Source organism: Typopeltis vanoorti, chromosome 13, assembly GCF_054136105.1.
Source record: "Typopeltis vanoorti isolate ZY-2024b chromosome 13, IOZ_Tvanoo_1.0, whole genome shotgun sequence".
Lineage (NCBI taxonomy): Eukaryota > Metazoa > Arthropoda > Arachnida > Uropygi > Thelyphonidae > Typopeltis > Typopeltis vanoorti.
This window is the reverse complement of record NC_143561.1, coordinates 11,570,115-11,588,138: the sequence shown is the minus strand read 5'-3', so window position 1 is coordinate 11,588,138 and position 18,024 is coordinate 11,570,115. Positions and strand designations below refer to the sequence as shown.

Below are 18,024 nucleotides of genomic sequence, written 5' to 3'. Positions count from 1 at the left end.
TGTTGGTGAGACGCACTACGACGGGAGAAGGACGGGTATTATTTTCTCTTTTCCTTTTTTGTGGTAACCGATGCACTGACTGGATGTCTCTTGATTCAATGGGAGAGCCGATTTTTTGGCTTAGTTGTATTACAGTTGTATTTCTGGGAGACCATTTATGAGGAGGTCATTTTTGTGCTGCTGTTGGTTTGAGAGCTCGTACTGTTGCTTTAGAGAGTTTAGTTCTTGCCGCAGGTCCGTTGTCTCTTTAATTAAATTATGCTGTCTTACAGTTAGCTCTTTGACGCAGTTTTTAATTTCTCTAACGGTCTGTAACATACCTTCTATCGAGTTATTATTAAATTTAATAAATTCCTCATATTGGTTGAATTTTTCTGTAATTTGTGCGGTATGTTTTTTAAATAGTTCTCCAACAAAATCGATTAAACAGTCTTTTAGGTTTTGTAATCTATTTTCAAGTAATGCATTTAAAGATTGCTCACCTGGGTTTCCGTTGTTGTTTTCTTTGTTTTTAATTTCCTATGTTGTTGATAGCTGTTTACTGCCTGCGGTTGTTTTCTGCATTGGCTGTTTTCCGCCTGCGGTCGAAGGCGATGTTCCTTTGTTGTCTCTGCAATGGGGACACTTCCACTCGTCACGATTCTTGTTTGAATTTCGCTGCCAAGTAGTCTCAGACAATCCTGAACATAAAAATGTATGTTTCTTTGGCAGTTCCTACAGGTGATATGGTTTTCTTCCCCCGTTAGGTCTTCTTGGCATTTGTAGCACTTCATATTTCTTGTTTGACGATCTTGCTGTATTTTCTAATATGGCGTCTTCCTTTGTTCTCTTCTCGCGTAGTTGACCAACGTATATTTCGAACTTTGAATACTTATATTTTACTTATTACTTAACAGATACTTACAGTTTTTACATCTATATGTTCGTCTTGAAGAAAAGAGTTCACTGATGTACTTTAAATTTTAATTCACAAGAAGAGATCTACTTTGCAACTTAAAATATGGGAACATCGAAATAGCGTGCTTGCGACTGCTTGCTGCTAAAGCGCCCTCTTAATAATAATAATAATAATAATAATAATAATAATAATAATGAATTGTGTAAAACTTAAGATACGTTCGTCATAGTAGTCAAACAGATGAAATTGCAATGAAAGCAGTAACAACTATAATAATAGAAATAACTTTCTGGCAACTTATTCATCAATTCTCCAGAACTATTTCATTTATGTACAACGTTTCTTACATTCCGATTAGTCACAGTTCTTCAGCTTTTACGATAAGTGAATATGATTTCAGATAGGATCTTCAGAGCTTTATGGTTATCCAAACGAATAACTTGGTCTGAAGAATAAATGGAATGAAAATAAGATAATTTAAAGCCTCAGGATTCACATTCATCGTTTAAAACTCTCAAAATGCTTCCAGAAATGTTAAGGCGTGAAAAGCATTCTGATATTTTCATATCTTTATTTCCAGGTAATTATTTTACTATGTACTAATTAGGTATTTAATAAAACAGAATATTAGTGCATGATTACCTTAATTTGCATAAAGCATCCGATTATATTATATCAGTCAAAGAATGTTGCTAATCTTATCATTGATTAAAACCTTTCATTGAGCTGGTAAATCTAAGAAACATATCCGACAAAAAAAACTTTACTTTTCATTATCCCTATTCGAGAAGTTGCTTTTAGATAAAGTTATTCTCAAAAAGTAGCTGATGAAAAACAAATTTAAAGAAAGAAGCTGTTCACTTACCACACCTCCATCCACAGGTCTGAAATTTGCCAGCACAGCAAGAATCCTTATTTTCACTACAAAATATAAAGGACAACAGCGTATTAGATAATATCGATTCCTGGAGGTTCTGATTTTTTAAAAAATTAAATTGAAGTCCTATTCTGATAAAATTCACAAACAGGTAACTTCGTAAGGAAACAGATAAGTTAATTAGAAGCAAAACAACACAGCAATGTTGTCGACATACTAATTCACTTGACGTGTTACATTTTTTCTGTTAAACCCTGGTTTGCTTTTATGATATTAAAAAATAAATAAATAATAGGGAAAAAATGTCTAGGATGTCTCTTTTAAACTGAAACTATGTATAGATTCAGATTATTCTATGTCAAATTATTTAGTTAAATCAGTGATTTTGGCTGATCCACAAAATTTTAACAATTTAAGGGGATTACGAAATTAATCACAGATTGTTTCTATATTCTCCAGTTTATGAATTTTTACTGCTATTTTAATGCGCATGTGAACATTTTGTTGATATTTGTATCATACTTTTACACAAATTCTTTTCGAGATGTCGGCCACCTGCTTTTGATTCTATGACAAGTCCTTTTACCACATATATTATTCTACGCCGCAGTGTTTAAGTTGAATCAAAAAAGTCTAATTTTTTCCCCATTTCCATGTGGAGAAGAATATGTGAAGGATGAATCACAATGGCCGGTAGATCGAAAAACACGACCAATGAACTTCTCATGCTGTAATGTCTACAGATGGCATCACAAAACATGAACAGGTAAGTTTTTGAAATATATATTCAATTATCCGGCAAAAACTTGTATCCGGGATACAAGTCCCATTGGTGCCGATTAAGAGAGATTCTACTGTATGTATAAAGGTGATTTGGTAAACAATGAAATAAATGTGTGAAAAAAATAAAAATCTGAAATAGGCTTACTTTCCTAAATGCACTGATGCAGCAGAAATAGTGATATTGAAACATTACTGGCGTTGGTGATATCAAAATAATTGTTCACATGAGTAACAGAATAACAGACAACCATAACTAGTCTCCAAAACACTCGACATATCTGTCTTGCCAGCAGGTATTCTAAGGAGCATACTGTTGATGCTGGATGTCCTTATTTCGAATCAAGTGTTGATTTCTCCTCCCAGCAAAATTCTCACTGCAGTTCTCCCACCCTGGCTGTTGTTCATTATCAGAAGCGAAGTACAATGATTGCAATTTACACATACATTTCTTTGGTTTGATCTTTTTCACTTAACGTGTCACTGGAATTTTTTTTGAATAAGGAAATACGTAATTTCACTTAAGATTCTCGTCATTTAAGTAAACGCGGACTCTCAGAGAAGCGTTCAAAGGTTGTACTAGAGAATATTTAAATCATATCATACTTTTCCGTCAGTATATCGTTTTTGTATATTTATAATAAAATTCGAAAGAGCTTCCAACTGAAAGTATGTGTTCTAATCCCTTGCCAAAGCACTTGAGCACAGCTGTTGTTGAACTCCTCAGTCAAGTCGTTTTGCACTTGAATAGTTTGTTTTCATAGCTAGGTAAAAAAAAAGCCACTATTCGATGACTTTTACTTTTCCTCCAGGTCTTTCTCTGGCATAGTTTGAAAAATGCACTCATAAAATTCCCGAAATGCACACTTCATTGACTCCCTTTGAATTTTGAATTTGCTTGATGTCAAAACATGGCCATGGACCCGAGAGCATTTCTCAGACTGGAAATATAAATATTTCTTATCCAGTATGAGCATTGCTTTCGAATTGATTCCGTTCTTTGTTTCCATTGAATTTTCAATAGTGTTTAATCTTCAACTTGGAAAGTAACCCATAATTAACCGATTCCTATGAAGAACGATAAACCTTTACAATCACATTATAATTCAGTTCCTTCTAAATAAACAATGAGATAAACCAACTTTATACCGCTAATAAAAAAATATGTGACTTTTATTTAAATCACTCACCTTTAGGAAAATGGCATGTTAAAGATTGGAGACTCTTATGCGATTGTAACATCTTGGTATCATTAATGTATTTGATTATGTTTGGCAAGACGGATTATCAACTAAATTTGCTTAACCAGTTATTAACATCTGATTTCATGAATTGAATTACAAGTTTCTCTTTGGTCCTATATTGCGGGTGATGTTGCATATGCACCTATGTGCCATATTCATACGCCAAGTTCTCAGTAACTGTTATAAATTATAAAAGTAATCTAGCGGTGTTAACTCATCGATATTTTACAGTTAAGCTAATTGGTTTCAATTTTTTCGTTGTATATATTTCTTAACAGGTTTCTAAAAAACTTTGTGAAGATCCCCAGCAATGCGTCAGCTTACCTTTCTAGGTTACTAAGCTAAGAAAACGAATCAGTCAATAATTACCTGTTTGACCTGGTTTATAGACTGGCTTATCTGTCTGAACAAAGACAGCCACTAGATCAGCTTTATCAACAAAAACAACTGCATTTATGGCGAATATTCTACATATGTATCTTGCAAAGAACTCATGAACTTTTTTTCTTTCCTCTTCACACAAAGGATCCACAATCTCAATCCATCCTTGTGATTCATTAGTAGCAGGAACGGTTAGATCAAGGACGCACATAGGACCTGAGCACGATTAGAAAACAAAACAAAAAAAAATATATATATAAATAAAGTACGCAACAGAAAACACACCCACCCACCCACACACACACACACACACACACACACACACACACACACACACACACACACACACCATATCGAGAGAGAGAGAGAGTGAGATATAATTTATAATTTCTACAAAAAATTGTGCAAACTATTTGTGTATAAGAAATATTTGTATATCGCTAATGATTACTCCATTTACAATATTTAAAACTAAATTTAAATGAATTTTTCCACAGACGGTGTGAAAACGGATATATCATCCCTGCAACCAAGTAATTCCGCTGAGCAGCAAAGGACGCCTATCCTTGTGAATGAGAAATAACCAATTAAGACAGAGAAGAACTTAGTTAAGTTGCACTCACCTTGGACGGTGTAGTTGGACTGGAATAGAATTTCGTCTTTTTTTTGATTCAGTAGTTGAACCGTAATTAACTTTAAATCGGTGTCGCCTAGAAATCTCCCCGATATCTTTTCAGTGGTTTCTTTCTTCAGAATGTACGGAGAAGTGAATATAAAATCACTAAAAAAGAGAGTTTTATGAAGGTTGATTACTGGACATAGTGACAACTGTGAGAAGAAATTCATGACAATATTTCGGATGAATGAGATTTAGCAAAGTCTACTTTGATTAATTAAATAAATTCCTTCCTTGGAAGATGAAACGAAACCTGTAACAAAATATCTATTAAATAATAATCTCGTGTTAAACACACACGCTTTGAAAAAATATTTCTGTTTGTGGAGATGAGAAGGTGAGACTAGGGTCTCACTTTCCTAAGCTACTGAGGAAATTGTAGCGAGTTAATTAATCCGAGAGTGACCACAGTTAAACTAAATGATGTAGAAATTAATTCAATGTCTAAATTAACTAAGCAGAAGAGCTCTGAGAAATGAAACGCACAGAGACTAATGATTAAAGATTAGGACGCACAGTTATTTTTTGAAACTATCGTGCAATTTCACTGTGAAAAATATTAGTGAAGGTGTTGAAACGTTTCACTAGGGAAACCAGGAAGGGTAGATATTAAATCTCTCCAGTGGACTAAATGCGTTCGTTAAAAAAGCGGCCTTTCTTCAGTAAGTTTACTAAATTATAAAATAGGAGGGATCACAACAGGATTCAGTACTGAATTTTATAGAGATTTACAAAACCATTTATATTTGTATCAAAATTTACAAAAGAATTTGAGAGAATAACATGACAATTTGCTATTGAGTTTGAGTACATGGAATTAGATAGTAGACTAATGGATGGTTGTCTTTTAAATATTAGCAAATTGGGCAGTATGTTGAGCAGATTGAGAATGTGTACGTGTATAAGGTATTTTGAGAAACAGTCTGCCACAGAATTCTTGTCAAAGATCAACATTGTTTATTACATATGTAAAAAAATTTGTCTACAGATTGCGTGTATTTTTCTGGCCCGTTTATCTGGTTTGCGGAGATGAGAAACAGATACTTCCTTTAGCACGCATGATGAGAACCAATTAAGCACGTAATTAGGTGATAGGGAAAGAAATTGCTGAAAGCAGTATAAATATACATGAACTACACCCTCGTAAAAGATAAATATTAATATCTTTATATACAGCCGGCCGCCTAAGTCTATCAAGTACATTGAATACCCTCATACGAAATCCGTATTATTGTCTACAAACGTCCGAGTAAACTATATTAACACTTCAAAAACCATCTGTCATGACATGACTGAAACTATACTAATATAGGGCACAACAGTCTATGCTAAAGTTATGAAAGCTGCACAGAAGAACAATTTACAATGTGCTTTGGATACCAGATATGTATACGAATCACTGACTCTCTATTTAAATGGTTACATATTCAAAGTATGTCTAATTTCGTCTTGTGAACATATCGAACTCACTAGAAATCATTAAAATATTACTTCCGTAATCATTAGCGCACGAATACATATTAAATAACGCGACCTGCAATAGACACTACAAAATCTCATATGTCAAATCTGTATGAGAGCGAGTAAAGTATATTAACACTTCAAAACCATCTGTCATGACATGGCTGAAACTATATTAGTGTAGGGCACAGCAGTCTATGCTAAAGGTATGAAACCTGCACAGAAGAACAACGTGCAATGTGCTTTGGATACCAGGTATGTACACAATCGCTAATTGTCTCTTTAAATGGTTACATATTCAAAGTATGTCTAATTTCGCCATCTGAACATATCGAACTTACGAGAAGTCATTAAAATAATACTTCAATAATCATTAGCGCACGAATACTTATTAAATAACGAAACCTGCAATAAGAGACTACAAAATCTCATATGTCAAATCTGTGAGAGAACGAGTAAAGTACCGTATTTCCTGGCGTATAAGAAACACTTTTTGGTTTGAAAATAGGTCTGAAAAACCGGGTGCGTCTTATACGCTGATACTTTGTTTATTATTACTTTCATTTCTCGAATTTTTTTTCTGTTTCGAGTTACGCGATTTCTTTCTTGCTTCCTTGTGTTGTGTGAAGCATTCCAGTTACGTAGAGTTCAGTGGATGCCCTAGTGGAAGCTAATTAGTCAGCTTCAACATTTAGATGTCTGTATTAATAAACTATTTAAGGGATTTATGAAGGAGAAGTGGAACAGCTGGATGCAGTCTTCAGATTTTGAGGTTACGCTATCAGGAAGAAGGAAGAGGCCTAGCATTTCGCAAGTTTTTGAGTGGGTCAAAGATTTATGGGATGCTGTGAAAATTGACAGTGCTTAAATCATTTAAGATGTGTGGCATTAATTATGCACTGGATGTTTAGAGGACAATTTGTTGTATGAGGACTCAGATTCTGATTTATAAGATTTCACATGTTTCTTTATTTAGGTCTGGAAATGAATTTCTGGGTTTTGACGAAGAAGATTAAAAGGTGAGTACTATTTCCTAGTTAGATTAGATATTTGTTGAAAGTAGACCGAGTTGTTACTTTATATTAGAAATACTGTAAATTCATTATAATATTCAATGATAAAGTATTTTTCGAGCCCAAATCCCTCAAACAGTTGGTAAACGAATTTAATCAGCACTTCGCAAACTCTATCCAAAACATGCAGGAAATATTCTCTTTTCACAGAAAGAAATATTCTCCACAAAGAGCATAAACAACCCAGTCAAATTGATTCCTCCCAGCAACAAAATATGAACTGTCACTTTCAATCATCAACTTAACAAACGACCAGTAATAAACGGAATCAGACCAAAAGACATCAAGAAACACTCATCCAACCGATGTCCCGTTATACTGAAGCTGTTAAATAAAATCTTCGAAGGTGGGCACACCTGAAATACTAAAGAGTATATTAATCACTCCCATACATTAACATGGAAAAAGAAGCATTATAAGTATTTACAGACCCATCGCCAAATCATGGAGCGCATTGTATATTGCAAACTCTCCACATATATTGAAAAATTACAAATCGTTCCCAAAACATAAATATGGTTTTCAAAAAAAAAAAAAGGAGAGGAATAGCAACACGCTGGAAGATAGAACACAAAATACTTAAGTTGACACATCTATACCACTACAGAGTACTTCTAAAACATTAATTCAATCCAACCTACAGAATAGCCAGAACAACATATCGGATAACAAGACCACAGTCAACAAACTGCATAACATATATGTATAATAATCTCTACGTAAAAGCCTCCTGAAACTTCTATATACCTGACACGATAAACAAACTGCCATTCGACGACAGAAAGATGGGAACCTACAGAGCTGAAACAGGCGCTATATAGATATTTATAGCTAGACTGAAAATTAGAAGGAAATTACATACACACGCGCGCGCGCACAAGGACACACACATTCTTGTAACGAATACCTCTCAAACACCATTACAAGGACACAAACACATCATTTCCAAATCCAACCCCTCCCTCCTTCAAAAAAATTAAGCCATGTGGCAGCGTCTCTGCACGTTAACCGGAAAAAAAGCACACACACACACACACACATACACACACAAAATTATATATATATGTTTCCAATCACATACATATAAACAGTTAAACCTACGCTTGGCACGTAAGGGGTACTGATACAAAAACACGAAACCACCGCCGTCCATTATCTTGCTCAGATAAGCTCTGCAGAAGTTTCAAGGAACAAAGCAGAAATGCCACCCAAACAAGCAAGCGAACAAGTATATCAAAAAGAATGTACTCGGTAACTATTACACTCAATTTTTAATAAGTAAAATGTCAATATTAGATATAGAATCTATAAAAAACATTGAAAGAAAACACAAAAAACATAATGCAGGCATTTATTATAAAATCATTTCATTATGAATGTTACTATTGAACTTTATCCTTAGTTGTCTAAATGTGAATAAGGTGTATAATAATAAATTATTATTTTGATATGATATTGAATTATTTTCACATTCGTAGCAATCCATATGAATATACGATGAATATATATTTATTTAGGTTTAAAAAATGTATATATTTTCAATTAAAAGAATAAAGTACTCTGAATTTTGCACTGAATCTCTGTACTGTACAGAAAATATATCTCAATGTACATATAAATAAGTAAAATGCTGTTGAATAAAATTGTATTTTATTGAGCTATTAAACAATTTATTGAATTACAGTTACAGATTGTGGTTTTATTATATAAAAATTTTGTGTAATCTTCATTGTTAATATTAGAACAAAATGTCTTGTAAATACATAATATATGAGTGAAAATATTATTAAAAAAAGCTTTGATTAAAATCTAATATACAAAATGAACCATATATGCAGCACTAAGTGTTGAACTTTGTAAAGTAAATTGTGGGAATGTCACTCTAAATGATTATATTATATATATGTAAATATTTTAGAGATCAATAAAAAATATCATTATTATTAAAAAAATAACAAACGCCTAAACAATAGCAAAAAACTCATCATATTATTTATCAAAAATGAATGCACTCAGTAATTTGTATGCTGATTGTTTGTAGTAATAAAAATGGTATAACAATGTCTTTAGTTGTCTATATGTGAATAAGGTGTATAATAATAAATTATGATATTGATATGGGAAAAATTATTATTTCATCAATCCTCCTAAAGTCAAAAATTCCACGAGGGACAAAGAGAGACGGAGAGGCCTACACCATTAACAAGTAGATACATTATGTAACAAGTATAAAATATATTATATTATATTATAATGCGAAATAAATCCACATACTTAGTTCACAGAAATCTCTCCTGCCCGTAACATGCCTGTAATAACATATACTGAAGCTAAAATTCATTCACAACATAATCAGGTAATGTATTCCACTCACCTACCACTCTCCACGTAAAAAAAACGAAGAATACTTTTCTCCATCCTATTCATCATTTCCTTACGCAATTCCCAAGGCTTGTCTCTAGTTTTTTCCCCTTTCTTATTTTCCATTCCATTACCTAAAAACACTGGTATCCGTCTGAGCCACCTCTGCACATCTCCAATATATCTTAATCCCCTCTATATCCCGGTGACCAGATCTGAGCACAGTAGACCAGATGTAGCCTGATCACGGCCTTATACAACTGAATCACTACCATTTTATCTCTGCTGATTAATGTTCGTCTTAATATTGCAGCGATTCTCGGAGTTGTCTTAATGACCTTTTCAACACTTAAATTTCAAATTTTGATCCAGAATAACCCCAAGATCCCTTGCTTCCTCAGCTTCCGGCAGCATACTTCCGCTAGAGTATGCAGTATCTCATCTGCAGTTCCCAAAATTCAAAACCTTCATTTAGCAACACTAAACCGCGTCCCCATTCATCAATCCACATTGCCAGCTTATTCAGATATCCTCCAAGAGCCACTACATCAGCACTAGCCCCAACAACCTTCCTCAGGTTCAGGTTGCCCATAAACAGCTGAATGCCACCTTGAATATCAGTGACACATGATGGATATAAAGGGAAAAGTAGTGGTCCCAACACAGAGCCCTGTGTAACTCCTCTAGGAACTTTCATTTTCACCGATATTGCCTCTCCATACATATCGGATAACCCTTTAATATCTGCTGACAACCAACCGGCAATCCCCTCCACCAAATTAATATCCAAACCCATAAGTTGCACCGTAAATATCAATTTGTCATGCGTTACCCATCAAATTCCTTTCCAAAATCTAAAACAAAAACTTATAGTTTATGACTTTCCATCATCACCCACAATAACAATATCACAGAAAAAAGAACGCCTCCAAGATATCCGTGCTGACGCACAGATTTCTTATTTTCATTTGTACAGTTTTCTATGCGAAGCTCTTACCACTTTTTCTAATATACTAATATCCAGAAAACACGTGACTCGTTACACAGCACGATGCACCTTACTCATGCAGTGTCCATTGATTTCTTATATATTTCTTCATATCATCATCATCATCATCATCATCATAAGTATCAAGGATTTAGGCCTGGCATATCCTGTTCCGGCCTTAGAAGTCATCGTTGAATCGTATAAGAGGACGTCGTGGTTTTCTTTTTCCTAATGGCTTGTACTTTAAGGCTTGTTTTGGTAATCTTTCTGCTTTCATTCATTGAACGTGTTTCATCCATTTATGTTTATATTTTTTAATTTTTTAATTTCTATTACTGGTTCTTGGTTTAATTCTTTCATAATATCTTCGTTTCTTTTGTGATCAAATAGGGTATACTTTGCAGTTGTTCTCATAAACTTCATTTCTGCTGTTGTTAATCTTTGTTTGTCTTTTTATTTTATTGTCCAGATTTCGCTTCCATAGATTAAGACTGGTAGGGCTAATGTATTGTATATTTTTAGCCTGGTTTGTTTTTGAACTAGGTTTGGTTTAAATATAGAGTTAATTTCACCTGTTATTTTTAAATATTTTGCAATTTTTACGTTTATCTCTTTTTCATTTTCATATGTAATCATACATCCTAGGTAGTTCAATGAATTCACCTGTTCTAAGATATTGTTATCTATTACTATTTTAGTTCTTGCTGGATCTTGTCATTTAAAGGACATAGTTTTTAATTTTTTCGTTGATATTATCATATCATAATCTTTGGATATCTCATTTAGGTTTAAAATAGCTTTCTGTAAGTTATCTTCAGAATTTGTAATTATTATTTGGTCGTCTGCAAAGAGGAGAGTGTTTAAGTTAACTGTAGGTGAAAGTTTAATTCCTTGATGTAAATTTTTACTCCATTTTATTATTATTTCATTTAGGTAGATATTAAAAAGAGTTGCTGAGAGGGGACATCCCTGTCGGACCCCTTGGTTTAACTCTCTTGTATATGATAGCTCGTGATTTAATCTTATTTGTATTTGATTATTTTCATATATACTTGTGATAGCTTTTAAGATATTATTTGGTATTTGTATTTATTTCAATATGTTAAATAATATGTTTCTTTTAACTTTGTCAAATGCTTTTTCAAAGTCAATAAATGCAATATGTGTTTCTAAATTCTATTCTATTCTTTTCTCTCTTATTAATTTCATTCAAAAGGCTGGGTCTATATATGATCGTCCTTTTCTAAATCCATTCTATACCTCTAGAATAAAGTTTTCGGAATATTTCATTAGTTTTTTATTTAAGATTCTGCTATATATTTTGTAACAGGAATTTAGTATACTGATACCTCTATAGTTTTTAGGGTCATCTCTATTACTTTCTTAAAGATAGGAATCACAATTGCTTTTCTCCATTCTATTGGGGGATACCAGTTGAGTAAATTTTATTTAAAATTAATAAGTCTTTCTTTGAATCTTGTTCTTGCGTATTTATATAGTTCTGAACCTAGCTTATCTTCTCCAGGTGATTTTCCGTTTCTTGTTTCTCTCAGGCTGATTTCTAATTGTTGTAAGTTATTTCCTTTTCATTTTCGTTAATTGTTTGCCAGTTATCTTTTTTAAAATATTTGCTGTCCACAGTTCTATGTTGTAATTTAGAAATTCTTCTAATTTCAATTCAGTGTTTAATTTTATGTTTTCTTTGGTATCTGCCCATTTAGGTGTTTCAAAATCTTATATACATTGGGTCTTATTTTATATAAATCATGTTCTAAATTAGAAACAAATTTATTCCATGATTCTCTGTCTTTTTCTGACTTCTCTTTTAGCTATGGCTCTTATTCTTTTATATTCTATTTCATCTTCTAATCTTTTACTGCTTAACCATTTGTGAGAGGCTTCTTTTTTCTTTTTGATTATTTCTTTCATTGTATCATCCCTGATCTTCAGTTTTTTTTTCATCTTATTGAATTTTTTGGTCTTTCCTAAGCTTTCATTTGCTGCTGCATTTACTATCGTTTTTATATTAAGCCATTCTATTTCTATTTCTTCATTTTGTTTTATTTTATCTAGATATTGGTTAATTCTTTGTTCATATAGCAATTGTACATTTGTGTCATTCAATAGTCTAGTTTTATTACAATTGTTTCAATTTTTCTTTCTGTTCTTGTTACTTGTAGCCATTTAGGTGGTAATCTTAATTTTATTTTAACGAGGAAGTGGTCACTGCTTATTTCATATCCTCTGTGAACTCTAACATCTATTGAAAATTTTGATGTCTTTTCATTTAATATGAAGTAATCTAATATTGAATTCCATCCTCTTGCTGCCCAAGTATATTTATGTATGTCTTTATGTTTATAGAAGGAATTCATTATTTTTAGGTTATTATAAACTACAAAGTCAATAAATTTTTTACCATTTCTGTTTAGAGTGTGTTCTCCATGTATTCCTATATTATTATTAATTTTCGTGTTTCCAATTCTTGCATTTAAGTCTCCTGCTAAAATTATGTAATCATTTTTATTTATTTTATTATATATGTTTTGTAGCTGATTATAAAAATCAATATTATCCTGTTCTCTTCCTTATTCTAGGGCATATAAACCAATTATTGTTAAATAGCCTCTATCTATTTTTATTCTAACTTCTATTATTCTTTCATTCCATAATTTAAAAAGTTTTAACTGTTTTGAAAGGGAGTTATAAATCCAAATCATGACTCCTGCTTGTGCTCTTTGGTCTCTGTCGACTCCACTGTATATCACATTAAAATTTTCAGTTCTCATAGTTCCTTTTAATTTCTTTTTTGTTTCAGTGAATACTGCTATTTTAAAATTTCTTTCATTTAATAACTGGTCTAATTCTATTTCTTTATAAGCTATTCCTCTTACATTCCAGTTTGCTATGTGTATTATATTTTGTCGTTTCTATTTTCATTTCCCCTTTTCCATTCCAGGGTCGTTTCCCATAGATTCAATCCGATTATCTTTTTCTGTCAGTTTACAAGTAGGATTATGTTCTCCATTTCAGGGGACTAGCCTGACGATGGAATAGTTCAGTGGCAGGGATGCTACCTTAAGGCTTCTGAACTAGTCTTCTTCCGAATTTTAACCCATAGGAGGAATAGGGTATATTGAAAGGGAAAGAGTAGATTATAGAAGAAATATAGTAAGGTTTATAGAGAGGGCATAGTTGTAAGGCCAAAAATGAAAAGACCCCATGGCCCTCGAATACTCTAATAGCATAAGGGCATAAGGGTCATAAAGTAAGAAGAGTTGGCTGATAAGGCCTTATAGGAAAGATTAAAGTAAGTGGATCGTCCTCAATGTAGAAGGAGAGGATAGATCCAGCTAGGGGTCCATGGGAGTGCCCCTTCCCTTACAATCAATCAATATATATATATATATATATATACACACACACACACACGCACGCGCATGTACACACACGCCCGTGCATGTACACACACACACACACACACATGGTGGCCTCCCCTATCCGCCACCCAGGGGACGCGCTCTCTAGGGGTTACAGGGTCGTTTTCCCACCAAGCGTGCATGGAAGGCAACGGAGAACCACCATGCGTACTTTTTCTCTCTCCAAGTAATAACTAACAATTCAATACGGAAGAATGAATTTATGCACAAGAACAGAGGGAGCCACTAGGTCTGATCTTGTGCAATATGCTACCATGAAGGGGGTTTGTAGATCAATGTTGGAGTCCCATGAGGATAAGATCTCAAATGAGCTGCAGGATAAAAGCCTCCGGGAAGTTCCGGAGCTAATCTACAGACACGATATAAGAAAACGAACATCAAAGAAAATACAAACATGGGCATCTGGAGTGTTAATTCAATGTATTAATCAGGGAAGATGGCTGGCCAATGTGATCAGAGAAATTAAAAGAATGAAGATATCAGTTTTTGGAGTCCCAGAGGTTAGATGGAAAGGGAAAGGAAATATAAGAACAGATGATTGATTTAGATTTATTTACTCAGGAGGAAAAGAACATCAAAGGGGGTGTTGGAATAATGTTAGATAAAAGGATAGCCAACATCGTGGAGGGATACTGGAAGAGATCTGAAAGATTACTTTGAAAACAAAGGCCAAACCTATAAATATCCTCATAATTCAAGTATACTTACCAATAACAAATCCTACAGATGAAGACGTTGAAGAGATCTATCAACAAATAGAGGAATGTTTCCATTTTAAAAACAACGGAGATGTGCTGATAGTAATGGGAGATATGAATGCAAAGATAGGGAAAGGAAGAGAGGATGGTCTTGTGGGACCTTGGGGCTTGGGAGAAAGAAATGAAAGGGGAGACAGACTGGTGGAGTTGTGCAGAAAATACAAACAGATAGTGACTTACACCTGGTTTCAAAAACACGGATGAAAACGGTATACTTGAAGAGCACCTGGACAAACAGGTGAAGAAATCAGAATTCAAATTAATTATATATTAATTAACTCAAATTATAGAAATGTAATAAAAAATGCAAAAACTTATCCTAGAGCAGACGGCGATAGTGACCATAACCTGCTCACATTAAAATAAAAATTAGGCCAAAACGAATAAATAAATAAAGAAAATGAAACTAGAAAAATAAGAATTGATGGGCTAAAAATAAAAGATATTAGAGAGAAATATCAAGCTGAACTAGAAAATAAGATCAGAAGTATTGATACTGATAAACCTCTAGAAGTAATCTGGACTGATCTAAGAGAGAAAATCAAACAATGTGCTAAAGGACTTCTGGGTGAGGCAGAAAGGAGAGGAAGGAAACCCTGGATTACTGAGGAGGTGATAGAAAAAATGGACAAAAGAAGAAAATGGGAGAATAAGAAGAGTGGTGAAGCCCAAGTCAGGTATAAAGAGATAAATAAACAAGTAAAAATTCTGGCTAAAAGGGCACAGGAAGACTGGCTCAATCAGGTCCGGTTACAGACTTACCGCCTTATAATTCATTTTTCGGTGAACTGTATTTTCGATGAATTGTTGTTTTTTCATCAATAGCGTTTTGATGAATTGTGTTTTCGATTGACTGCTCATCGGTGAATTGCTTTTTCTGGGAATTGCCTTTCGATGAATTGCTTTTTCGATTAATTGTTGTTCGATAAATTGATTTTCGATGAATTGTTTATTCGGTGAATTGCGTTTTCGATGATGTTTCCTTGTAGTTGCCTTCGATGAATTGTCTTTCGGTAAACTGTTTTTTGTTGAACTCTACGGATACCATCAGGTCTGCAAGTAAATAGAGGAAAATGATACAGCAAAGGATATGAGAGAGGTCTGTGAAGGCATGAACTTGATTTCAGGGAAGAATAGAAGGATAAAAAGCAGTGCTGTGAAAGATGACACAGGAAAGATTTTGTTGGAAAAAATGAAAAAATGATAAGATGTAAGATGTATGTTACAGAACTTTATGGAGAGGAAGATAATCTGTAATGAGATCAGATAAAAAATGATGATGCCCCAGAAATTAAGGAATGAGAAATCGAAGCAGCCCTTAAAAGAATAAAGGATAGGAAAGTTCCAGGAGTGGATGATAATCAAGGAGAGTTATTCAAGGCATTGGGAAAGGAAGGAATAAAACTTCTTCCATCATCGTTAATAGAAGTCTGGAGGATATAATACCGAAAGACTTTGTGAGATCTATTTTTGTTCCTATTCCCATGACTACAGTAACAATGGATTGCAACAAGCTCAGAACTAGCAGCTTAATTAGCCACGTTTCAAAAGTCCTACTCGACATAATATATTGAAGAATGGAACACATGATAGAGAGGGAATTAAATGAAGCACAGTTTGGTTTCAGGAGAAACAGGGGAACTAGGTTAGCTATCACAACACTACGGATATTGGAGGAAAGAATGATCGAGTGCAACAAGGATTTATATCTATGCTTTTTGGAATATGAAGAAGCTTTCGATAACGTTAATCACTCTGTTGTATTTGATGTTTTGCATAAATAGGAATAGATAAACGTATGATAATTTTGTCCATAATATAGAAACCTCAAGAAGCCAGAGTCAGATTTGAAGGAGAGGATACTGAATGTCCCTATAAGAATGGGTGTGAGACAAGGGTGTGGGATGTCGCTACTCCTTTTTATTGTCTATAGTGAATGGATGATGAGGGAGACCTTTGTAAGATCTCAAGGATGGAATAAAGATAAAACGACAATTGATAAATAATATAAGATATCGAGATGACATTGTACTTATGAGCGAAACAGAAAAAGGCTCAGAGAATTTTTAACGGACTGAACAGGGTTGGAAATCAGAGATATAAAATGAAAATAAACATTCAAAAGACAAAGGTGGTAAAGATTTAAAGGAACGGAAATGACTTTGAATGAATAAAGAATAGAAAATGTAAAAAGTTTTGAATACCTTGGGAGTTGGATAACAGAAGACAATAGATTTAATTATGAAATTAAGAACAGAATTCAAAAAGCAGAAGCAGCATTTTTCCAAATATATCACATATTACGAAACAGAAATCTGAACAAACAGTTAAAAGTACGAATCCTCAAGACAATGAACTGGAGCGTGGGAACATATGGATGTGAGTCCTGGACGATCAATAAGGAGCTGAGTGACCGATGGAAAGCATTTGAAATGTGGTGCTTGAGAAAAATGGATCGTATCAGCTGAACTGAAAGAGGGAGCAATGAAGAGGTTCTTAAAAGATTCAAAATTAAAAGAGACTATATGGCTAGTATCCAAAGAAGAAAAATAGAATTTGCAGGGCATTTGATGAGGGGTTCTTCTGGAGAGCTTCCCAGAATAGTATTGCAGGGAATGGTGAAGGGAAAGAGAGGAAGAGGAAAATCCCGACTGCAATGGAAAGACAACATCAAAGATTGGACGGGAAGGAATCTTACAGAAGCAAGAGATAGAGAGGTATGGAAGCGGACTGTTCATCAGCTGTAATTCTCTTAAAGAGGAGACCACAGGATTAGATTAGATATATATATATTTTTCTCATATGATAAACTTTGGCATTTCTTTAAGTCAGAACTAGACTTTGTGTTTTTATTTTCTTACGCTTTTAGATGCTCCTTTAACAGAAGGGTATGTTCTGTGGTATGAATAGTGAAGAACTTGTGAAAAGGCAAATGATTATTTATTCACTGGATTAGTTGCATCCGAAGGTTATCGTACAATAGGACTCTGTTTCCTTTACTTTTACGAAGTGTATTGTGTAGTGTAGTGTAATGTTATCCACTACACAATACACTTCGTATTGTGTAGTGTAGTGTGTTATCCACTA

The 18,024-nt window shown here is 33.7% G+C and overlaps 1 protein-coding gene across 4 annotated transcripts in view; it reads right to left on the bottom strand.

Moving 5' to 3' along the window:
- LOC150099935 (murinoglobulin-1-like) overlaps window positions 1-18,024 on the bottom strand; it is a 139,700-nt gene that overhangs the window by 106,972 nt on the left and 14,704 nt on the right. For all 4 annotated transcript variants that reach the window (XM_090402815.1, XM_090402816.1, XM_090402817.1 and 1 more), the window contains exons 3-5: window positions 4,804-4,961; window positions 4,169-4,396; window positions 1,764-1,819 (exon numbers count right to left, since the gene is read on the bottom strand). In XM_090402815.1, coding sequence (XP_090258941.1) covers window positions 1,764-1,819; window positions 4,169-4,396; window positions 4,804-4,961 — 442 coding nt within the window. The remainder of the gene's footprint in view (window positions 1-1,763; window positions 1,820-4,168; window positions 4,397-4,803; window positions 4,962-18,024) is intronic.